The following is a 26,431-nucleotide window of genomic DNA, read 5'->3' as shown; positions in this document are numbered from 1 at the left end:
TTAGGTTCAAATATGCATATATTTTCGAGTTTTTAACTTGCGTAACTTATTATTCACTACAAAAAATTGTGTGGAATGGCTCAACAAATGAAATGGGTTCAGTATAGAACTTGAAACTGTTTGAGAAAATGGTTTGTTTACCACCAACCTTATATCGATTTACTGCCATAAAATCTCATCAGGAACAAGATCGAGAGGATAAAGAAAAGATAGAGGATGGATCGTCGCATGGTTGTAAAAAAAGTGTCGCTGTGTATGCATACTCCCTTTTATTTGAAACAAGTCCGCTGGTGAAGTATAAATAAGATTTGGATGTAATTTTATTTCTATTCCCTGAAAACGTATTCCTTTGAATTCGATTTCCCTCTCCCAGGGGACTCGCATTTGCAGATTATGCTACCGTTATGCCAAAAGCAGGAGCTAGGGGCCAACAAAGATCAAACTGTGCTATGTTTAGTACCATTTGAATGGGTTTGGCACCACTGATTGAGGACCCCCTCCATGCTTCCTCGCTGTATCTTTAAAAACTGCAACCTTACCCCTACCCCTTTTCCACTCCTCACCGATCTGTCTGTAGGATGACCACCGATTTTCCTCAGCGAGCGGCAGCCAAGCCTGTGTGTCCATCGTCTTTGGGCTGCTGCTGGAAGGAGCGGCACCAGTCAACTCTTGACAGCAGCTAACCTAGTCAATTGTAATATATGTTTTTCTCTTAAAAACAACAGCATTGCATGCTTTACAGTGCTGGATATTCTGAGAAGTTTCATCTTGATGATGTCACAGAAACCCTGCCGTGTTTGTAAACAAGGGGGCTGAAAAAAAGGTGTCTTATGACCAAACATTCAAGAGCAGGGGAAAAGCAGTCGAAGGACTTTGAATTCGCAGGCCTGCTGCGATGACTTGGCCACCTGACATCATTGCACTGAACAGGAAACATAGCAGGACGGTTGGGCGTAGGGGGTAGAACTGGGCTCTCCTTTCGATGCATTAAACTTAGTGCATCTCTTACATATTTGTAGCTGTTTCATGACCATATGTTATTAAATGTCTACATAAAGAAAAAATTGAATCCATGTAAATGTGCAATAAGTTTTTCTATTTGTATTAACTTTTTATTAACATTTCAAGAAAGCAAATTCTGATTGTCTTTAAACTCAACAATAATACCCTACTATACAAATAGCTTACATATATTGCCCAAATTATATCACAGGATAATTATTCATACCAAGAAGGTTGTCTCAATCATAAATGAAAAAATAAATATATTTGTTTGATTTTTTATTGTTAAAAGTATGGCATATGAAATTATCCTTCCACAAAGTTTGTACATTAAGATCTCCACAGAAGTCATTAGAAATATAACATATCTGAAGCAATAGTACATGGATACTTCATGGAAACCTTTAAAAGACCAATATAATTTTGGTTTCAAACTTGAAAAGAAATCAATACAAACAAACTAGAAAATATCTTGAATTGTCAGAATAGAAGTGTCTAAATATTGCAGTAGTTGGTGCACGCTTCTAAAGTCTAATTGTTAAGTTACCAGCAGACATATTAAATGCTTGAAACTGGAATACAGTAAAAATTGGGATGAAACTGTGTAGTACAGTAGATTGTCTTCTATTATTACCCTCAACCAAATCATTTATTTAATTAAACCAGTCATATTTATGGTGTGATTAAGAAGCATATTCTTGTATTTGTGAATTCTATGAGAGGTCAGAGATTTAACTCAAATAGTTAAGTTGCTGTGGTGAGGTTATACATGAAAATTGGGAATTGCAGGTGTCATGAGAAGGGTTGTTTGAAAGAACATTAATATCAAGTGAACATGAGATAAGTTGTAACAACTTGATACTATAGATCTCATAGTGGAAATATCTGAGAATAAGTTTCATAATCAAAGATTTAAAAGAGTCAAAGATAATAATAAAAATTGCTTTAAATGTAAGAAAGGAGGCAATATGCTATTGTGATACGTAAAGGATCTGGTGTAGCTATATTCGCTTTCTAATACATGATGAAACCAGATAGTTATAAATAAGCTAACCACTTATGAAACACCTCTGCAGGTCAAATCTAAATCATAGCAAATTTGTCACTACTAGTGCAGCTATACTGTAATTGTATGTAATTGGTATAAATTGAATTACAATGTAATACAGTATCATCATCTACAGTTTTGAAGTAAATACAAATTGCCATTCAAATTATCTATTTAATTCACTATTAAGAAAACTGATGAAAGCAAAGTGAAATAATAAAATATTCAACCAATTTCACAGACATTTAGAATGTAGTCTGCTGATAACTAGTACATAGTACATTGTACAAAGATAATTTACCCCTTACCAGCACCATTAAAATGTAATCTTTGTACATTTGCACTAATGATCTAATCCTAGCTATTACTACAACTATCTAAAGACAACTATGGCACCAAACATATGCAATATATTTTAAAATGTCAGTAGAGAGAGCAAACTATATATTCTTTGGTTATTTTAAGACATGTATGTTGCATTGAGGTGGAAACTGGACTCTTTTTGCAAGCAAAAGAACAGAATTTAGCACTGTTACGCATATCTGGCTTCATATGATATGCGACTTTAACCACAATTCTATAAATACAATATTATGTTACTATTGCGTTGCACTTGCTCAATGACATATGTTTGTTATTGTAAATACAGGTACTGTTCACAGGTCCAAGTGAACTTGTTTTATTGCTGTATAAAAATATTAAAGCAAATAATTGATAATATTTGTATATAAATGTTACAAATATGTTATGTAAGGCACAGAATATTATGGCATATTTCACTCGAGTAATCCTCAATCATTTCTCATTTTGTAATGGTCACTCCAAGATTAAAAGGCAGCATTTGTGGTTGTAATTAACTGAAAGGAAAGACAACAAGAATGAATAAACCATATTTCCTAGCTAAAATAATTCTAATGTTACACGAATCATATTTTTATTTCAGATTCAAATTATTTTAAATAGTCTGATATACCCTAGTAGGCAATAAACAATTAACCTTTGGACTGTGAAATGAAGCATATTTTTCTTATAATTTACAGTTGTTTCAAACAAGCAAACACATTTTTTGAAGTAACATTTCAAGAGAAAACACACTCCATTCATCAGACCTCTATAAACAATGTCATAATAAAATGAGAAATTAGGAAAAAAACAAACAAAAAAAACAATGAATCTTGTCAATAATGTTTTGATATAAAAGTTGTCATTATATTGTTTGAGTCTAACAACTGCAAGCAACATCTTTTTTTTTTCCATTGTCGAAGTAAACTGTGATGTATGTTGAGGTTTGAATACAATTGATGTTATACCCGTCACCAAAATGATAAACACTAGAAGTTTTTTTTTCTCTACTTGTCAAAAGTGCAATGACTTGAATCATTCCTTAGTTCATCCTTGGTAGTGACTTCCACACACTACAAACGGCATCCTCCACCCTTCTTCTTCTTTTTAACTGTCTCTGTCAGCATTATCTTGTCGACTTTGGACATCGTTTTTGTATTGTATTTGTTTTAATGTTTTCTTCTAATATTGATAGTTAGTCTCTCAAATTAATCAGTCACAAACATAAAACGATTATTATGAATAATTCACTTTTTTTTACCTTTTGCTGTTTCTTTTTTTTCTATTAATACATGTATATATATAAAAATCACTATATCCTCCACCCTGCCGAAAACTTCAATGACAGAAAGAAAGAATTTATTTATTTATTATTTATATATTATTATTTATTTATATTTCACTTCATAATAGAAAGCACAAATGTGATGATGAAAGTGCTTGAAATGGCCAGAAATGGGAATAGATATGTGCATATAAAAGGGGCTTTATGAAAGAGCTTGACTGTTGTTTGTCAAGATGAACTTAAGAAAGATGCTGTTCTGTAGAAATGGAAAGATATCTGTTGCTTAGTTAATACTGAAACCAGTGGAAGTCCTATGTAACCTTCAGATCAATTCATTAAAGCAATATATACACTTAATAACTATGATAGAAACTAGGATTATATTGAAAATTTATCTGAAAATGTAACTTTTTTTAAGGTTCAGGTTATGTACGAAAGATAAATTCAGAGTAACACACAAAGATGCTGGATATCATATCCTCAACTATTGCATACACATGTTTAATTGAATGCTGTTACTGCATATTCAAGCAGTGGCAGCTGTTGCTGAGTTGTGACTGCAAATTGTATAATCACCATTTATTTTGCTTTACATACATAGATTTTAATTTTAAGTTGTATAGTATATGATAGCTTATGGGGCCTCGCCGGTGGCGCAGTGGTAGCACCGTCACCTTGTAATCAAGGGGTTCTGAGTTTGAGACCCAGTGGAGGAACATAGTGGTTCAGATCTCACTTTAAATTGTAGGTCCAGTCCCGATTAGCCTTATTGTGCATAAAGTGGACTTGAAACACCAACTCAATAAATCAATCAATAGTTAGATTATGTAAAAAAGAATGAAGCAAATCACTTTTGAGCTTCTTCTGTTGCTTGTCTACTGGTGAGAGCAAAAATCTCCTTTCTGTGTGATAAATAGAATGTGTAATAGTTACATTATCCTTTGTACTAACCAAGAAGTTTTAGATTTCTCACTTCCACTTGATAAATATGAATGAATAATAGACTCAATACTCTGTAGAAGAAGAAAATACAATAAAAAAAGAGTGCCAAAGGCAGGAAAAAGATGGCAATATGAGGACTGACTACTAAAAAAAAGTATCAAAAATCTTGGGCATGCCTTTGCCCTCTACTTACATTACTAACACATTACGAAAATTACATGAGTAATTGTAATGAAAATTCATTACTTTGTGTTACCTTGTTAAACTCAGAACTGGATGATTTATTTGCCAGGATGAAACATGCTTTTTTATGTTGCATTAAACATGTGCTTGTAAAGTTACACATATGTGATACTTACATAAACAGCTAAAGTATTTTTTTTGTATGACAAAGTAACGATAACAGTAGTGCATTACTTTCAGAAACAAAGTAATTGATTGAATTGGTGTTTTAGGTCCACTTAATGCACGGTAAGGCTAATCGGGACTGGATCTACATTTTAAAGTAAGATCTGAACCACTATGCGCCTCCACTGGGTATCAAACCTGGGAGCCCTTTATTACAAGGCAACAATGCTACTACTGCGCCATCGGGGAGGCACAATGTAATGGTAACAAAAATGCTACATTTTTCAAGTAACTTACCCAGCTGTGACAGAATCCCATGAATACATTTAAAAGTGGGCTGAAGGGAAGTGTTGTAAACTCTGCTTATAGAAAGTAGATTGATTGATTTGGCTAATCGGGACTGGACCTACAGTTTAAAGTGGGATCCGAACCACTATGTGCCTCCACCGGGTATCGAACCCGGGACCCCTTGATGACAAGGTGACAATGCTACCACTGCACCATCGGGGAGGCCACTTATAGAAAGTAGAGTTCGGCTTCTTATTTTCATCATTTTCAAAGCAAAGCATTTCTTCGAAGAACCTCAAGTACGCTAAGTAAATTTCATTTGCAATAAAATGTAAAGATGGCAAATGTGAGTGAAATTTTGGGGGCCCAATTCAGTCAAATCCATTCGCCCCACTCCTAGTTGAGGTCCCTGGGATCATTTAAGATGTGAAAGAGAGAGTGGTGTGCAATTAGTAATGAGAAGCTACACTACTTTTCTTCTCCAGAGAAACTGCAACTGCCATAATGAGTCCATCCATGACAAAGATTCTGGACCTAAACTATGGATATGCTGGAGGAATATGTTTGGAAAGGATCTGTTATGACTAGAGCCCCGAAGTTCAGGCATTTATTTTCGTTAAAATAGGCAGGCAAAAAGGCATTTATAGTGGAAAATAGGCACTAAAAATGAAAAAAAGGCAAAATAAACCGAAAAAAGGCACATTTGGAAGTCACTTACTTTTATCTATAATTGCTGGCAAATGTTAAAATCTACATTGGGAAGAGCATTTCAATTTTCACCAATTTTTAACTTACCACTTGATGGCACACTAAATTTCGGCATGACGACAACTACACAATCCTTTCCCTCCAAAGTGCAGAACTAAACTAAAGATAGAGAACTTTATTTTGGAATCGATGCAAAGGCCCTTGGGCATTAGTGCTGTTTCTTGTCAATAACCTCCTGACACGGACGCTGGACGTGATGACATAATTGTGCAGATGTTCTGCAACAGGTTTTCAGCAGTCAATCATGCACAAGGAAATGTTAACCGAAAGGCAATATCCTAACTCAGCATGAAATACTTTTTTCTCACACTTTTCTCCTTCAGCAATGTTGAAACATGCATGAGTTCAATATTACTTAAATAAGGCGAAAAATATTCACATAATAAACGGAAGAAAAATAAATGCCAACAACGTTTTTTTGGGAGAAAAATAATTTATATACACACTTCTTTTTTTAAAAAAAATGCCCAATTTCGTTGAAAAAGGCAAAAAAAGGCATTATAATTAAAAATAGGCAGTGGGGTCCCAAATAGGCAAAATAGGCAAAATGAAAAGGCTTCTAAAACATTCAAAACAACATAAAAAACGTATATCCGGACAAATTTTATCAATATATGCAGTAGATAAAAAGAGGCATTTTGCCAAACTTCCGGGCTCTAGTTATGACACTGGTCAACTGTGATAGAAGAAAAGTCCACAAAGAAGGATAGGCTAGGAAGAAGATATCAGATGACAGATAATATTAAATTAAATGGATTGTATCTAAATATATTCATTTGACAGTTATGTGGACATGCTTGAAGAAGCTAGGAGACAGGTGGCAAAATCGGTCGTGAACAAAATCTGCGTGGGAAAATGAATCAAAGTTTATTAGAGTAAAAAAGTAGATCCTATGCAGACATGAAGTGTAAGATTGCAAACCTGGAGGTTGAAGTGCACAGCCTTCCTATTCATACAGCGACAATGAATGAACTACAATATTGGGCTAAGAAAGAAAAAAGTTCTTCAAGTAAAGTGTTCATGTATTTCTTCCATCAAATTGTTTGTGGTGAGGATAATAGGCATAATAAAAGAAATATGTATATCACTGCTTCCATGTGGATTTGAATCTACAGCACAGAGTTTTGCAAAATTTTCAGCCAAAGATGTAATATTTAATGAACAGTACGCTATGAAATGTAAACCTTAAGCGGGGAGCTCGAGTTGTGCTCGGGCATTTGAATTTGGCGGCTTTTTGTGCATTTCAGATCCAGTCAATGTTCCCGTAGTGGGGAATTATTTTCTTTAAGGCAGTGTCTGCTGCCACGTTCTTTTTCTGCTGGAACCTCAAAAAAGATGAGCGTGGCAGTAGACTCGGTCTTTGTTTTATCGTGATTTCATCATGCTATGTATGCAAGTACGTCTGTAACACATACTGTGAAGTTGTAGCGATTACTTTCACAAAAATGTATTAAGATTAGGTCCCTCAGCATTCTTCTAATAATAAACCTAAATGCTCTCGTAGTTAGGTTAAGTTCTGTTAGCATTAAAATAATATCGCTAAATGCTTTCTAAAGAATAAGGTTCTAAATTACCTGTACATTCATTCCCACTAATCATAAACTTGCATTTCTCTCGTCTTAATCTGTTCTTAAGATTTGTAACATCCTCTTAGCAGACGAATTACGTGGCAGCAGCAAATTTGATGCTTATAGACTCGGCCTTTCTTTAAATGGATATACAGTAGTACATACATAGATACATTTCCTTTTGTACAGTTTGCTTGAATGTTTGTGTGTTCATTCACCTTTCTCTCATTTAGAAGACATGTAATGTTATAATGTTATAATGTTGTCGAGAGCCATGTGCCCTCTGGAACAGGGGCGGACTGGGGCTCCCTGAACTGGGGTGTAAGATTCAACATACGATTTACTTTAAATTATGTGTGCGGTAGTTTCAATTCAATTTTAGGTTTAAGTTACACTCTCTCTCTCTCTCTCTCTCTCTCTCTCTCTCTCTCTCTCTCTCTCTCTATCTATCTATCTATCTGTCTATCTATCTATCTCTATCTCTCTCTCTCTATCTCTCTCTCTATATATATCTCTCTCTCTCTTTGAAAATGTAGTGAGACAGTTTACTTTAAATTATGTGTGCAGTAGTTTCAATTCCCATTTAGGTTTAAGTTACACACACACTCTCACTCTCTCTCTCTCTCTCACTCTCTATCTCTCTCTCTCACTCTATCTCTCTCTATCTCAAAAACAACTGCGCATAGGATTCCGCATAGTGTACACAACAATACCAGAGAACAATTCGAGTTACCCGATCTGAAGTTGGAATAAACTTCCCTGCCCGAACCTAGCTCAGGCAACCCGCTTAACGTTACACATTGCAACCCCGAGCACAGCTTGGGAAACCTGCTTGTAACTCAATTTATAAAATCGAAACACCCACTTAAGGGGTTAAATGCAACATTTATACTCCATTGCTTGACAGCTGCAGCACATTGTACAGTTGTGGACACTTCTGGGTTATAATGTCCCCATTAGAAGTCAATGGGATTGTTACAACCCAGAAGGGTTCATGACTGTAGTAGTAAATACAATAAAACTTACCAACGAGCTATGTCTCTGGCAAGACATTTCTGTGAGGGTATATCAAATTTACTTCCTTCTGGGCAATGGACAACTGTGGGCACTTCATTCCTGCACACAGCTACTGAAGTACAGCTAAGGTTTAGCCTGTACACTGAATTGTTGATGCATCGTACCTCAGTGGGGTTTATCAAACCTGCAAGATGTAGAATATTAGTACAGACAATCATTGGTACCTTAAAACTTCAGTACTGATGACATAATTAAAAGTGGGCAATAGTGCAATGTTTGCTTTACAGGTTGTAATTGCATTGCAGTAGCACATACCGTGGCATTCACACATCAAATCATCCAATGTTGGCCAATAGTGTGCTGTTTAGTTAAGATGAATCAGTTATGGGAGTATCAGATGTGTTCCTATCCCAGAAAACTCAAAGTTCAACCTGTTTTCCACATACTGCAACCTCATATTTACAACTGAATGCTACAACTCCTAGCGACAGGAACAACAGCCCGAACAACAATATTCTTCAACTATTGTTTCTTTCATTGCTGTAGTGGCTTGCATGATGGATCCAATCAGTCCTCGAAGTCGAAGTGGAGGAGTCGAGTGGAGGGGGTGCTATCACCTAAGTAAGGAACAATGTAAAGCTTCCCCCACCTATCATTAGCTTGGATAATTTGTTTAAGCATTCCTTCACTTGCTTCATTGTTGTCATGTTGAATCATGCAAGCATCATCCTCCCACCTTTCATTAAACTTGACTAAGCACCCCCCTCCCCCATCTACAAATTTCCACTTCAAGCACTGTATCCAGTGGGTGAGGTAACGCCGAACATATGTCATTAATCTAATTTAAAATTGTGTTATGTTACCATTTCCTCTGGTTAGCTGCAGCAGCAGAGACACAGAGGTGACAATGGGCTTTCACCTCACCTTCAAATTGGAAATCTTGGATATATCTCTAGTCCTATATCTTTTGTTGCTTTAACTATTTTTTATTATGTCTTACTGAAAATTTTGTACTTTCAGTAAAAGATAAACTTATATTTTTATTAGATCATAACGAGTGGGTTTTGGGGTTGCAGCCCTGACTAAGATGTCTGTGAAATATTAGTGTTAAAATTAAAGCATGGAAAATTAATTTTCCTTGACTAGATTTTTAACATTTGCAACTGCAAAACTCTCATTTTATTACCTGCAGATGGAGTACAATTGTTATTTAATAGATTCTACTTATTAACCATAAAAATGAAAATCCAATAAATTATTTTCTGAACCCACTACTATAACTAACATATAAAGATGGAGTACAATTGATATTTAAACAGCTTACTGCACTATGCTAAGAAAGAATTTCCTTAAAAATTTCAACCCACTGAAATAATTAAAATATAGCAAGGTACACTAGAAAAAACACTGGAAGTGACGTCACACATTTCAAGTTTCTGTAAACCACTAGGAGTATGGGGGATCCTGAAAATTTGGTGCTGGAATTGGGGAAAAATTCCCGAAACGCTGTTCTGGTTTTGAAAAATCATTTATTCTTATTTTCTGGATCACGAACAGTTGGAAAACCTCAAATGGTTCCGTATTAAAAGTGCTTAAGTGTCGAAAATTGCTCGGAGATATCAGTGCTTTATTCTGGAAATACAAAAAGAAATCACTTCAGGGTGAAAAATATGTGCTTAATTCAGGATTTATGTATATGCTATGGATTGTCAATACTGGTATAACACACACACACACACACACACACACACACACACACACACACACCATTTGTGAAAATTGTGACCCCTCCAGAAATTTTATTCTAGGCACTCCCCCGGATAATGATAACTAATACCACCCAGAAGATGATCATTCTTGTTTCTTAGGAATATTTTGCATTAAACCCTGACTTGCAATACTCACTTGCTGGGACTTTCTTTATTTCATTGGGTGATGATGTAGCTGGAGCAGGTTGTGGGTACCCTTGTTGCTGTTGTGGGTATCCCTGTGGTTGCTGTTGTGGATATCCCTGCTGTTGCTGCTGTGGGTATCCCTGCTGTGGTGGCTGTGGGTATCCCTGTTGTTGCTGTTGTGGGTATCCCTGTTGTTGCTGTTGTGGGTATCCCTGTTGTTGCTGTTGTGGGTATCCCTGCTGTTGCTGCTGAGGGTATCCCTGCTGTTGCTGCTGTGGAGGATATCCCTGCTGTGGGTTCTGTTGTGATGAATTACAGGGAACTCTGTATGCATAATCACATACACCTAATTCCTGAAATAAAAATACGATGCTTCAATAAATCAAATTTAAGATGGTTCTCTTCATGTGATGTTGTTATGGTTGTCCAGTCTGTAGGGCATTTGACTGCCACACTTTAGAGTCAGGTTCGATTCTCAGATGAGTTATCTCAGGTGGGACTTTATCCGACAATATTCCTACTTAGAGAAGCTCCCCTAATCAATGGGAGTAATTTAAAGTGGCCAAAGCATGGTGCTGATCACATGACACCAAGAATGACCGAGATCTTATAGAATGTGTGAATGTGTTACAAAGTAGATTAATTTTTTGACATGTAACAAATCAAAAAATTCCATTGCCTACTTTAAATGTGTATTTATACATACATTTACGTGTATGCAATATTTGTACATTCACAAAATTTGATATATATGTATCTGTGTTATAATATATATTATTTTGCATTCACTCAATATGTTTGGTACTATTTATCTTTGTGTTGGATTATGATACATTCCATGTACTGTATGGATGTACTGTATTGTATTATGTATTGAATTGCAATTCTTTCCACGAACTAGTATACTTTGTACATTATATAAATCCATAAGAAAAAATCTCTAATGAGATGTAGTGAAATGTAATCCAATGAAACGCATTATGAAACCACGAATGTGCTCATTCTTAAGGTGAATCTATCTATCTATCTACCCTACAGCCACACTCATGCTCTCATGGTGATAAACATACCTGATAGAAACAGAAATTTTAGTAGCGTAATGTGTTTTCAATGTGTGCATGTTGCCAAAATTAACTTTAATGTTTTGTGGCCTGTATATGTGTATGATATCAAATTGAGGTATCAAAATGAGGATTGTTAATACAATGGAGAAAATTTCAAAATAGAAAAACCAAAACATAAGTGGTTTATGTTCATTAAAATGGTCATTGATTTACATAATGTTACATTCAATCTGATGGACAAACTAACAAATGTTCTCTTTTCTAGTTCATGGTAGTAGGAGTCTTGCACAATTTATGCATAGCTGGGGGTTATACATAGCTAGAGGCACTTTCTAAAGAAAGGTTTCATAACAAATTTAATTGAGATTATCAGTGCATCTTCTGAAGGCTTTTCACAACTATGTAAAGGATATTTTCTTTTCATTTTCATTTTCTTGTATTTGTATTTGATGATGAATGATGATTGACTGAATGAAGAAGCATATTGAACACACGTGCTCTACTTGGTATAGAAACCCACAAGAATTTTGGGAACACTCCAACATACTTGGTAATACTTCAGGCTCTTGAATATTGATGAAAATGTAGTACTCTATTCTTTCCATTACATTTATTGATTGATTGGTTTATTGCCATTGACTTGGAGTAGAAATTGTTTGTTTGAGTATTAAGCATAGCTGAAAGATGCTCCAGTTTTTAACATGGTGATAACCCAAGTGACCAGAAGTGGTTTGCCTAACATTGGGTGGCGTACGCAAGGGGGGGGGTTTACCGGGTTTAAACCCCCCCCTTGAGCTTTTGAAATATTATGGAAAATGTTGTAGAAAAAAATTAAAAATGGCTAATTTATCACAGTCAAAGATCTGCGACAGTAATAATAATAATAATTTGAATTATTATTCCCATGCAGCATGAAGAAAAACACAACATTCCAAACACAATCTAAGCGGACGCAAAGTTCAATTTTGCAATTTTTTTGCAAAGTCGCGCAGTGACTCTCGCGAGAATTGTAAAAATTCCTTGCTTCGTCGCAGTGTGCCGACCTTATTGCAAACGTTCTTCCCGGTACTGATTTCACATCCCCTTGTGAACTCTCAAGTTATGCTGAGTCTACATCCACATCATTAAATAATGTTGAAGAAGTGCTTTGTGAATCACCTAGAAGTGATAAATATGTTGGAATGTCTATAAACTTACTTTTCAATGAAAACATAGACTCAATGGAATTTAGCAACACGTATTCTAGCGCTTCATCATCATCCTGGGGGAGTTCCATAAATGTAAATTTCCCCGTGCATATAGCACCATGCCATGAAGGCACACGTAGTGGTGTGGTGGGCCCCAAAGATTCTCGATCTCGAACTATTTTGCAGGTGATGTGATCAGCACCATGCTCCGGCAGCCTTCATCCCCCAGGGTTGCTCTCAGGTACCCATTGCTATGAAGCTGGGTGCGGAGACAAAGCTGGATAAATTCTAACCAATTCCGGGAATCGAACCCGGATATCCCACGAAGTTGTCAGACTAGACCAGCGCGGCTCCTTGAATGAGTTTCATATTTCGATTATTTCAATAAATCCAATATGTTTGCTTGTTTTTATGGATTTTCTTCACACTTAAAATGTCTCACTTATCATATACAAATAACCGTTGACTAGACAATTATTTTGTAACAAAGAAACAAAAGAAATGTAATTTTGTTCTATTTCTGTCATAAATAACAACTGCATTAGTAGTAATTATTAGTTGTAATTAAACTAATTAATTAATTATATGAATTATTAATTATTATTAATTAATTAATTAAAGTATAATAAAACAATGGTAATGTGAATTTGAAGAAAGTTTTCGAAATAACACCCCCCTTGATGAAATCCTGCGTACGCTACTGGGTCAATGTACTGATAATTGTTGGCCAAAAGTAAGAACATACCAATTTGCTACAGTAATTTTGGCTATGGTTCCTAGATGTGCCCAATGCGTGCTTTTTACATTGGACCAGGGGTACCCACAGGGGGGTTTCATGATGCGCCTGCGTCATGGGAATTTTTGGGGGGACAAAATTGTATACCAATTCTATATATCTTCACACAAAAATGAGGGGGATCATATCGTTTGATTGACTTGTTATTGATTTTTAGACTTGGTTATTATGTTTAAGTTTAGTTATTCCACCTACCTGTGGGTGATCGCGGCAATAGGGTTGAAATGAAACATCACCTCTTTTCCTTTAGAATCGGTTTGGATGGAGGGAGGGGGGCTGGTTTTCACATTAATACAAGGTTAGTGGAGCAAACAAGCTGAGCAGAATAAGGTTGACACTAACAATGGCAGTGAGCCTAAAGTATCTAAAGTAAACATATATTGCTTAAATATGTCTGTATTATACAGTGACGCAACCTCAGGGGTGTCAGAGGGGTCATTGCCTCCCTCAACCTTTGAGGGAAGTCAATTCTAGGAGGCAAGGGGGGACAAACATTGATGGCCAAGGGCACCTGCAAGGGGCACAGAGGAGCAATTACCCCTTGGATTTCGTATTTTATGCAAATAAAAATTCGTTTTGTATAATTTTCTTGCTTGCTTCGCTCACATTATCTGCTTTTCTCTTTTTCATCATGTCCAGAGCTATAGCTAGGGGCAGCAGGAGTCTGCGCCGAATGATCTAAATGAAAAAAAAGTTGTAAAAGAGAGGATGCCATGGCCTCCAGTGAAATTATTTGCGCCGTATTAAATCAATATTGTTTTCAATTGCAAAAATTGGATCTAAAAATTTTCTATTTAAATAATGTGTGTTGTATATTTGTATTGAATAAGCTTTGAATATGTACACAATTTAGTGTTAGCTTGTTGCATACGTATTTTCTTATTTTATTTCGCTCCATGTTGCATATGTGTAAAATATATGTTGTACATGAAAGTTACACATGTATCTTTGGAATGCATTTATCACTCATTTTCTGCCATTCAGAAATACAGTTTGTGGCTTGATTTCCATTATTAGCTAATGTAAAATTGATGGTACTGAAAAAATATTTCAAATCGTTTGTTACAAACAAATGCATTAGCACAGACTTCTACCCTCTTCTTGCATAATTTATGAGGATAATAACGTCTTTGATACTACTACTGGTGGTAGTAGTAGTAGTAGTAGTAGTAGTAGTAGTAGTAGTAGTAGTAGTAGTAATAACAACGCCATTATTATTATTATTATTATTATTATTAATATTATTATTATTATTGGTACATTTATTCTGGGACTTGCCCCCTTCCCCCGGACAAAAATGATAATATATACCTCTGGTATTAAATTTTTCCACAAATTTTGTCTGACAAAAATAATTTGAGTAATTAATTTGGCATAAATTGGGGGGGGGGCAAATGTTCTACCTTTTGGGGGGAGTGCATCATGGGCCTTTGGGGGATGGGCACCCCTGCATTGGGCTAATGTGTGTTTTTTATGTTGGGCCAACATATGGTTTTAATTTGGACCAACATACTGAATACAAGTGTAGATAAGTTTGTGTTCTGATAAATACATAATTTACTATGAGGCCAAATGTAAATAATAATACAAATTATTTGTGAAAAAAATACACAGCACTTTCTCAGTCACATGGTATCATTGTTTCCAAGGCACCGTACCTTCAAATGGTAGCACAAAAACTTTCTAGAAGTTACTTAAGTTTTCCACCTTTCATGGAATTTAGTTTGCACATAACATAGTTTAACCACCTTCACAAGAATACTTGTAAGAATGTTCTTGTTCTGCTACAGCTAAAGAGACAAACAATAAGCAATTCCCAACACATCTTTCATCCATGGTGGCTGACAAAGGACTGATGAGTGACTGCAAGTTAAAAATAGCTTCTACTTTTATTAAAAATATATTATATTTCCAGTATGTGCTGTAACTGAAATATTCGAAAAGAAATACTGTTGCATGTAATTTATTTTACAGTCTAGAATTTACAGCATACTCTTGAAAGTTGTCTTAAAGTGAGAAAGTTGTTTCTAAAACTGATTTTGACTCACTTCTCCATGGTTGGGTAAATGTTGGCAATCACCGTTGGCCCAATGTAAGACCAACGTCAATTTGCCAACTAACGTAAACCCAACATTTCACACATAAAAACTGACATTGGCCCAACACTTGTGGTTACTTGTAAATTAGGCACCACTTTCAAGTGACAGTGTGAAGTTGCTATACCATTTCTCAATCAAATCTTTCCAGGGATGTACATGTTAAATTTTTGTGATTCTTGTTTGCAATTATTTCTAAAAGTCTCATCTTTCTTTAATTTGAGTTCAATTAATTTTATAAGAAAAAGCTAATGTAATGTACATGTTTCTTAGCCAAAAAAGGAGGAGGTATTACATGTGTAGATATTGAATGACAATCTAATAATAATATTATAGTTTCTACTATTGCAGATCTTGAATGGAAATCTGATGCTGACAGTTATGTTGCCACTGACAGAATTGGCCTTTAATATCAATATCAATATGTTTATTCATCATTAAGCATTATAATAATGCAATAGAAATAGATGTCGTCATCTAGTATAATCATCATCAAGAATAGTATAAACATACAAATATAAAAAATAATACAAGAATAGTATAAACATACAAATGTTAAACATACCTAATACAAGAATAGTATAAACATACAAATATAAGATATAATACAAGAATAGCATATATATCTAAATATAAAACTCAATACAAGAATAGCATAAACAAGCCTATATAAATAATAAATACATAGGGTGAGTATGGAGAGGATAGTATTGCACATATTAAAAGTTCTAGAAATTTAAATCTTCTTTTGAGTGCAGAATAAATTCATCTATTGAGTAGAAAACCTTTTCTCTTAGCCAGCCTTGCAGCACCCTTCGAAATTTTTGCAAGAGGTGCATAGTGGGTTGTTCCTGGCAGCTGGTTGAAGAGTTTTATTCCCATGTGTTTGTAATTATTTTGTACTTTGCTTAGCATCTTGTGTTGTGTCTGCATACAGAGTGTCTTATGTTGAATTTATGAATATTTTCTTTGATAAACATTAGGCAGCTAAAAATGTATAGGCATGGAACAGTCATTATTTTATATTGTTTGAAAAGAGGTTTGCATGAAACAGATTGGTTGAATATTCCAGCCATATTTCTTACTGCATTTTTTTGCCAAATGAATACATTGCTAGCAGTTGACGAGTTACCCCATAATAAAACCCCGTATGTTAAATTGCTATGAAAAAAGGATAATTGGATTGTACCAATAATTTTTCACTTACACAGGATCTAAGTTTATTTAATAAAAAGATGACTCTGGCCAGTTTGCAGCATAATTTGTTTGTTTGCACATCCCAGGATAATTTTGAATCTAGATGTAGACCAAGAAGTTTAACTGAGGTACATTTAATGTCTTTATTTAGGGTGAAGATTATTTTCTGTGTTTTGTTTTGATTAATAGTCAATTGATTAGTTTCAAACCAGAGAGTGGACTTCTCTTCTACTTCTTTTTCCAATTATTCAAGTATGTATTTATTATTATATTATTAATTGTGAGGAAAGTAGTATCGTCTGCATACAAAACTGTTTTATGGGGTATGAAGCTGGGTAGATCATTTACATAAATGTTAAAAAGGAAAGGACCAAGAACAGAACCTTGGGGCACTCTGCTTTCAATATTTAGGAGATGTGATTGTTTACTGTTTATACTGACCATCTGCTCTCTATTTGATAGATACGATTTTATGGGAGAGAGTTCAGCTTCTAGAATACCATAAGAGTGTAACTTTTTTATCAGCATTTGATGTGAAACTGAATCAAAAGCCTTACTTAAATCAATAAGTGTTGCACTCACAGAAAGTTTAGATTCAAAAGCATCCAGTACTGTTGCAACAATGCTTTGATTTGCTTTGTGGTAGATGAATGAGCTCTAATACCATACTGAGCATTTGTGAATAAATTATTATTTGAAAAATACTCATCTAGCTGAATATGTACGCAGTGTTCTATAATTTTTTGATAGAATAGGCACAAGTGATATTGGACGGTAATTACTTGGATTGGACTTATCTCCCTTTTTATGTATTGGAACAACAACTGAGACTTTGAGACATGAAGGGAAACACCCACTGTCAAACATCCAATTAATAAGAGTAGTAAGTGGGTACTGCATAACGTCAATAATTCTTTTTATAACAAAGTTTGATAAACCATAGAAATCCTCAGATTTTGAATTGTTTAATTTGGCTTAACTTCATACCACCTGAATCTAGGCAGATTACTACCGTGCGTCCATTTCGATCTGCAGCCGAGAGATCGGGAGAAGCATGGTGGGCGGCACTGACGGAGATGTCGACATTTGCGGCCTGAAATGCCCGTTTATTTTTATGGACATATGCAGACATTTATATAAATATTGCAAAACGAGCACTAACCTGTGTTATAAGAGAATGGTTTTAATTTTAGTAGCTTAGTGACTGTATGTGCCGATGATTTTGACACGCCCACCTCTTGTGAAACACGGCGTAGAGGTTTGTTTGGAGAACGTTCTAACGCTGCACCAATATCATCGAGTTTTGCTTCGGTTAGAATCCGTCGTTTTTGCTTAGGTGTTTTAAAATTTAACGATACAGTTTCTCGTAATTTAAGGACAAGATGTCTAACCGTATCTCTGTGTGGAGTTGAAACGCATGGGAATTTCTGTACAAATTACCTACACACGTCTCGACACGAGTTTGTTTTCACGTAGGTACGTGTCATATATAAAAAAATCTTTGTTCTAACGTGAATCTTGCGGCTGGCATTCCAATCGTCTCACTGACACGTCAAACATACACACTACAATAACACAAACAAGTAACTGCAAGTAACCAAGAATAACACTCTTGCGCACAGTACGAAATTAACACGCTCTTCGTTTACATTGCTCGCCACTATATTTACAACTCTGTCTTCATCTAGTCGCGAAGGAACAAAAAACTCGAGCTCGAAGATTTCGGATTGCAAGGAAGCTCACGAACACTATTGACTTTTAACGGTTTCTTCTACAGCGTAATCTTGATACAGTGTTGCACATTCAAAACCTCCAAACGATCCCCATCGGCACAAAACTCTTTCAAGGATATAAACTTAAGCAGGACGTTACTGGTCAAAACTATGATTAAAATGTTTTATTATCTGTGGCTCTTAACATCGTTTCTAAAGCGTATTTATTTGTGCATATAAGAGCAGAACTTGGATGAATTACAGAAGAACTTTTGCGTGTTATAACACAGGTTAGTGATCGTTTTGCAATATTTATATAAATGTCTGCATATGTCTATAAAAATAAGCGGGCATTACAGGCCGCAAATGTCGGCATCTCCGTCAGCGCCGCCCGCCACGCTTCTCCCGATCTCTCGGCTGCAGATCGAAATGAACGCACGGTACTATTGTCATGTGATATTAGTACACCATTTACATCACTGTGGATACAATATTTTGCAGCATTGATCTTTGTGGGATCACAAATCATAATGAACTGTCTATGAAACAGAGTCATACTGAAACTCAGAAATGCCTTGTCTAATATGCAAGTTGCATCAAGAATGTTTTTATAGCACAATGGGCAGCCACCAGTGCTTTCTTATGCTTCATAACTGAGTAGAGAGTTGACAGGTAAGTTCTCTATTTAATTGAATAGAACTTCATCAAGTTAATAGTATATTGATACTAACCATATCAATATATTTTTTTTACCTTAAGATTGAATATAACATTCAAATTATTTCAGATTACAATGGTTGGCATAGGACTGTAGGTTTTTTTAAATGTGTGCAAATGTCGAGTTGATGTTATTACCTCAGTGGCTGAGCATGTACTGTGCTTGACTTATGATTGTGCCACAAATCGTTCTACGCGTAACTTAAGTCCCAGCCAGAGAATGAACATTTGTTTCATTTGGTTTGTTCTTTTCTCTGTATTATGATATCATCAAACATATTCATCATTGTGATTAGCCTAAGGAGATTTATGAGTAATATGAGTAACCAAATACAAACAAACAAGTTAATTAAGGTACAATTTACACCACATGACATCAATTCACTAAGTAGCTGAAGTTCAGTTTTGTCATGTACTTACTTTTTTCACAACATCATGTAGCTTCTTCAGGAGATAGGACAAGCATTAAAGTTAAGACATGGGAAAGGTAAGTTTTGTCCAAAGTGTTAAAACTGACAGTTAAAGACAGTGCAGAGTGGGCTGTTACTGCTTTCTATTCCATCTCAGGCTGGCAACTAACTTAATAGGCTACTTACTTGGACATCAGCTTCTTAGTGAAACAAACAGTGGCGTAGCATTATAGTAATAATAATAGCTATTTTTCGCGATCCACTTGCAACGCTCCACTAACAACACTCGTTCTAGCATTTGTTTTCAATGCATCTCCTGGCCAGACGCTGGGTAGGTTTGGCGTAAAGGACTCTATATTCCTTGATGCCTATCTGGAGGAAAAGCTTGGATCTCTAGAGCATGCATGCAATGCTCTCTTGAATTCTGGCGAACTGAGCAGAGCTACGTGATTGGTTCTAGGGCTCATGTGACCTTTCCTGCATTCCGACGCAGACGACAGAAGTAGAATTCCTACCTGTTTCTTCGTGCTCGTGCTGTGTGATTCTACAATATGCACTATTGACTGGTGTAACTTTACCAAACTCAAATATACAACTTCTTAATGGCCACTGCATTGTATAATTTATCGCACGAACAGCAATGTGCATTAAAAACTAAAAGATCAACATAGTTTTTGTTAAATTAGTTGGTGAAGTCCTCATGGTATAAGTTCAGGCTGTGGCTGCTCTACCACTTAACCCACAAAACTATTATTTTTTTATTGTTATTGTGTCAATGGAAATGTTTAGCATTCATTTGCACATTGAATGGTCTCTGGACAAAATTATTTTAAAATGTTTATCAGCATGCTCAAGATGCAATAAACAGTGGTCTGAATTACTAATTGGCACTGTTACATCAGTAGAGTGTAAGATAGTTGTATCATCCACCCACCTCCATGTCAGAGTGTTTTGCACAGCATGCCAAGATGACAGAGGTCCCTGGTTCAAATCCCGGCATGAGCATGGGCGTTCTTTGTAAGTGTCTCTTCATCAACTTCATCAATATCATCACTCATATTCATATTCGTGATTGACCAAAAGTGGTAGAAAAGCAGAGTAAAATAAACCAAATCAATCAGTAGTTGGATCACCCACAACAGTGACGTCTACTGTTGTTCAGAGGTGCTTGTGATTCAGGTAGGTTTTTTAATGACTTGCATCATGCCGAAAAGTATAAAAAGGTATAAAACACCAGAGATCAAAACATTTGTTGCATAGTGAGGCATCTCATTTTCTAGGTAAAACGTGCATGGATGATGTTTTATTGAAAACACAGCTGACTTCAGGCAAATAAACAATACCTATGGCTACTAATTCCATAAGTAAATTATTAAGCAAAAAAGAGCCGACCCTTCCTTCGGATTTGGCATTCCCACCCAAAAGCCCATGCTACGCCAGTGGAAACAAGTTAGTGTTCTTAGTGTTTGAGAAACAGGAAGTATCAGAGTGAAAAGGGGAAGGGGGAACATAATTTTTGTCCTATCATTGTGCATGCACACTGGCGCACTTGTATAAATGTGTAAAAATAAAAATTCTTGATGTCAATGTTGGGTAACACTCCATTCTTCTTAAGGAATTAGCCCATAAAAAAGGAAGTCATTCTACCCAATCAGCCAACTAGTCATATCAGATGTAACTATTGTTGCAAAAACAAACTTTTGTTCTTGTATTAATAATAGACTTGATTGCAAAGGTTAAATTATCATTGGTGTATTCTGCACAACCAGAAAAAGTAAAGTTCAGTGAGTTGTTTTAAGAGTGAAGGAATAAATAACTAACATATCATGATATTACAAAGGAAATAGAACAATGAGTATGTGACAAATGTACTATTACTGATTTACTAAAGTATGATATATTCTTGATTGTTGAGGAGACTACACTCTTTGGAATGAGGTAATGCTGGAGGTGTCAATAACATTTAAGCTAAAAAAGGGTGATTTATTATTTTTTAATGCACGTTTGGTTTGAGTTTGTCCATGTTTGATCCCTGGCAGGAGCTCTAAATTTCTGTATTGACCTTGCATCTTAAGGACCATTGGGAAGTTATTTGAAAGAAATGGTAGTGAATTGAGGTCTAGTAAGGCAAATAGCAGCAATAATGAGACTCAATGCACTGACCCCACATCATGGAACAAAAAGTCACCTGGCCATCAAAGGGCTGTTGTACAGTCAACAGCAAAGATAATGGTAGGCAAATTTTCCACCTCTATTTTTGCTACTTTTTTATTCTACATCCTGTGTTGTTTTAAGGAATGAAACTATGTTAGTTCGAAGCATGCATTGTTCTCTGCTTTTTGATGTCTTTATTTCAATCCATTGTCATCACATTGTGTAATACAGACCAAATGAAAATTGTGGTGGACAATACGCCTACTGTTTCTTTCACTTTTGGGTGTACCATGGAGTTTAAGTTTAATTTCATTCACATTATTATAATAACTTTCAGCGATTAAATAGTGGCCAATTCTACATTCTAATTTCCACATAGCTATTTGCAATCGCTATATTGAGTCTTGTGAGAGTATTCCCTGATTGCATCCTAATTTAAACCCAGCATTGTTTATTTAATTTGTACTTACATTATTTAAGATCTACTCATATTATCTGCAGTCTTGAAAAGAGAAAAAAAATATATCTTTTTAAAACTGTAACATACTACGTCTAAGGTACACATATAGATATTTTAACATACCTCATTGTACTGAAGTCCACTTGGACACTCGAACTTGAAAGGTTGTCCTGCTACACAAATGTAGAAAACACTGCAGTTTGTCTTGCTCCTATATGATCCCCAGAGTTTAGGACATTCAGTACTTGTTCCATTATTTGGTGATTCTGAAAACAACATAATTAGTGACAAGTTTGCACAATTCACTAATTAATCTATTTTAGGAAGCTTTTCTATCCATGCCTTACAAATATCAATATCACATGACCTTCAGTATTTGACTTCTCTTATTTCCTATTCCTTTATGTCAGATGTTAGTACTTGTGGGAAGTTTCTTGTGGATATGAACAGTGTGTTATTTGAAAAATTTCCAGTGGGGGGAATTCATTTTGGCGCATGAATGTATTACATAAAAATATCCCTTTCCTCCCAAGGCTAAAGTTTGCAATTTGGGGGAGGGGGGATGCAGTAACCAGGGGAGGGAATTCCTCTTCATTAGCCTCTAGAGGTACCACACATCCTCTTTTTTCCAGAAATATCCTACATTTTAGATTTATGTCCAGCTTCTATCGTACATTTTTGGCATCACTTAACTTGCATTAAGGAAACATATCTTTCAACGGAGAAACAAAAAATCAGAAAATTTTGAGAAAAAAATGACTCTTTGGAGAAGTATGCTTAAAAATATGAGTGTGAGATATCTTGGAAAAATATTTTCCTTCCCGATCTGACATTGAAAGTGCCAGGAATTTGTTAGAAATTACAAGTTTATTTAAGAGGTTACAAAATAATCACCTCAGAGATAAATAGCATGTAGAATTTAAGACTTTTCCAGTGTTTTAAAATTTTTAACATTTCTTGTTGGTGCTTCAAGAGAAAATTGTTTGCTTTGGGGCTAGCTGGAGGGATGCTCCTATGTTTTAACATGGTGAAAATGGGACATCTAGAGAATGTTTACATAATTCTCCCTATTTCCCCCTCCACTTCAAGCACCATTTCTCATACTGAAAACTTTACCTTTTTTAGAAATGGTGGAGGATGAACATTTTCATCCTGAGCTCCTAGATTTTATACTTCCTGCTATGATCCTGTCCTGTCCAAAAATGCTCCATCCTGAAGATCCCTACTTGAAACACATATGGGTGTGTTATTGACAACAAGTTTGATAACTTTGTACTCAAGTATTCGTTTATAAAATATTTTTTAAAGTGAAAATGTGTTATTTTCACATTTGCAAACTAGTAACACATTATATTTACTGTAAATATGATTCTGTCCTGCATTTTGACTTAATGTCCTACATTTTGGGACAATGGGTCCTACATTTTGCATATGGTAATTGTCTATTCCACTACAAATACCATCCTGGATGTAAGTTATCCATGAGTCAAAGTAAATTATAGGAAATAGATTGGGTGACATAATTAAGCATTTGAAATAGATCTTAAATTTGCAGTGTATCTTCAATATAGGAATTCAATTTAATGTTAAATCAATAATGTTAAAGAAACTTAGAGATTGCAGTGTTACTTGCCTTAGGCTGAGAACTTTCAAATTTGAAAATAGTGGATTATTTAGAATTGCATATTCCCTTATACTTGCTCTGAACAGTGTTTACTTGCATGACATTATATTAATATTATGTACTAACCTGTCACTTCCCTGGAACCACAGTTCACATTATATGGATAGTCACAATAGCTCTTCTCTTCATTGAATAAGAGACCATTAGGGCAATCTTCTTCTATCACCACTTCATCCCAACAGTTGTAATACTTGTTGCACTTTTCAGGATGTGCAAATTGTCCACGAGGATATTTACAGTATTTGCGCAGTGGCTCATAATTTGGTTGATTTTGGCTTCCAGTTGTCTGCTGAGGTGGGTAGCTTCCACTTGGTTGCTGAGATGGGTATCCACCAGTAGATCCTCCACTAGGTTGCTGAGATGGGTATCCACCAGTAGATCCTCCACTAGGCTGCTGAGATGGGTATCCACCAGTAGATCCACCACTAGGTTGCTGTGGTGGGTATCCACCACTAGGTTGCTGAGATGGGTATCCACCACTGGGTTGCTGAGATGGGTATCCACCACTAGGTTGCTGAGATGGATAACCACCACTAGGCTGCTGAGATGGATATCCACCACTTGGTTGCTGAGATGGATAACCACCACTAGGCTGCTGAGATGGGTATCCACCGCTTGGTTGCTGAGATGGATAACCACCACTAGGCTGCTGAGATGGGTATCCACCACTTGGTTGCTGAGATGGGTATCCACCACTTGGCTGCTGAGATGGATAGCCACTACCAGAACTACTGCTTGTTTGCTGATACCTATTTTGCTGTGATGGCACTTGAATCCAAACTGGACCTGGTGGACTGCCTAATGGAAGTTGTCCTTGGTTCAATGCAGAAGGAGGAACCATGGTTGCAATCTGCCATACTTGCAGCTGTCGTTTGTTGGCATGGATTGGCTGTTGTGGACCTGAAAAAGAAGCAAGGCAAATGATAAAGTTCTATTTTGTTCTGAATTGAACAAACACCTAAGAAAATATATATTGTGGAGCAATGTAAGTAGCAGTGTGATGGTGCGACAATATAGGCAAAATCTCCTGAAATATTTATGACAAAGTCTGCTGGGCCTTCAAATATCAATGGCTATATATTGTGTAATACATGTTACAGATATTTCAAGAAATTCTATCTATGATAATATTTAGATCTTTACACTACAAAGACTTCTCAAAACACTTTCTTTCTTATAATTTTCTTATAATTTTCTTTATTAGTACTCTCTACAGTCAGTTGACAATACAAAAAATATATCTTAACTGTAAATAGCAAACCAAGATCCAAATTCAATGCATGAGGCTATGTTCTAACATCTCAGAAAGCCTTATAGGTGACAATGTATGTTTTAGCTTCAAAAGTAAAGGCTACCCACTATTTATTCTTTGAAGTAATACATATTAGATTCAGATTTTAAAATAAAATATTAGCAGATACTTAGGTAGTTTCCCAAAACATCATGATGGCACACACATGATTCTGACATTGGCCACATTATACTCAATTCATATTTTATCATTAACACTCAATTCTAGGATTGCATGCATGAACGTCCTGAAAGGGGGCAAGTAGGGTTACCCCCCGTAGAAAATTAATTAGTCACATTAATTTCTATCAATTATAATGCGGACCTTGCAGGAACATAACAACTCCAAACTTAAGGTGTTTTTTTTCTGAGTGGTCAACACTATTATGGGGGAAAAACATGCCTCGTCCCCCCTTTCCTGGAAACAATCCTGCAGAGTCCACGGATGCAGGTGCAATGTTCATATCAAAGCAAGGGGTTATTGTTTCTGTTGATGCTTGAAGCTGGTTGGCGGAGACTCGCTTAAGTCCAGAGAACCCCCACCCTTATTTAGACACTGGATATAAAAGTGGGCTGTGACGCTTGCATGTGGAAATACTGTTATGTACAGAGTTTGTGGCATCTACTACACACGCCCAGTTCACAGAAAAAAAAACCTTTGGTTGAATCACGTGACTGTTCACGTAACCACGAAAAGAACTGTTAAGATGGCGGGCGTGGGTGCTACAGGAGGAAGGTCGTCCACGAGCAATGCCGGTGGACTACCTTGTTTGTACACCGCTCCGAGTTTATCGTTCGAACGCTGCTAACAAAGCAACGTCTTTAGTGTAGTCAATGACCTTTGTGGTGTGCGAACTCTGCTTTATGTACCCAATCAAAGATTGCCCCGTGAAGACAATATTATGCGTTGTCGAATGCATTTGTTGGGATGGTATGTACTGGACGTTCGAAAAGGTTCCGTCCCTCATGAAAGTGTCCGAGGGCTGCTTATTTCATTGCGCTAAAAGGTTTCTTTTCTTTCTTGCTTCCTTTTCAACGGCAATAAATGTCTTCGAGTGGTGTAATTAAGCCTCAGGTGTGCGGAATTGAGAAGACACGCAAAAAGGAAGAGCCTAAGAACGAAGCGGCATCTCTTCGCCGGTTTTTGCTCTTCATTTTCGT

The 26,431-nt window shown here is 36.0% G+C and overlaps 1 protein-coding gene across 1 annotated transcript in view; it reads right to left on the bottom strand.

Annotated features, from left to right (window-relative positions):
- Positions 1-1,173: 1,173 nt before the first annotated feature.
- The window catches only part of LOC145998544 (uncharacterized), a 50,959-nt gene continuing 25,701 nt past the window's right edge, over positions 1,174-26,431 (bottom strand). Inside the window, exons 2-6 of the mRNA XM_083134967.1 lie at positions 24,047-24,880; positions 22,420-22,562; positions 10,514-10,856; positions 8,618-8,792; positions 1,174-2,907 (exon numbers count right to left, since the gene is read on the bottom strand). Coding sequence (XP_082991093.1) covers positions 2,904-2,907; positions 8,618-8,792; positions 10,514-10,856; positions 22,420-22,562; positions 24,047-24,880 — 1,499 coding nt within the window. The 3' untranslated portion in view covers positions 1,174-2,903. The remainder of the gene's footprint in view (positions 2,908-8,617; positions 8,793-10,513; positions 10,857-22,419; positions 22,563-24,046; positions 24,881-26,431) is intronic.

Source organism: Lepisma saccharinum, chromosome 14, assembly GCF_977018435.1.
Source record: "Lepisma saccharinum chromosome 14, izLepSacc3.1, whole genome shotgun sequence".
Lineage (NCBI taxonomy): Eukaryota > Metazoa > Arthropoda > Insecta > Zygentoma > Lepismatidae > Lepisma > Lepisma saccharinum.
This window is presented reverse-complemented; position numbering and strand designations above follow the sequence as displayed.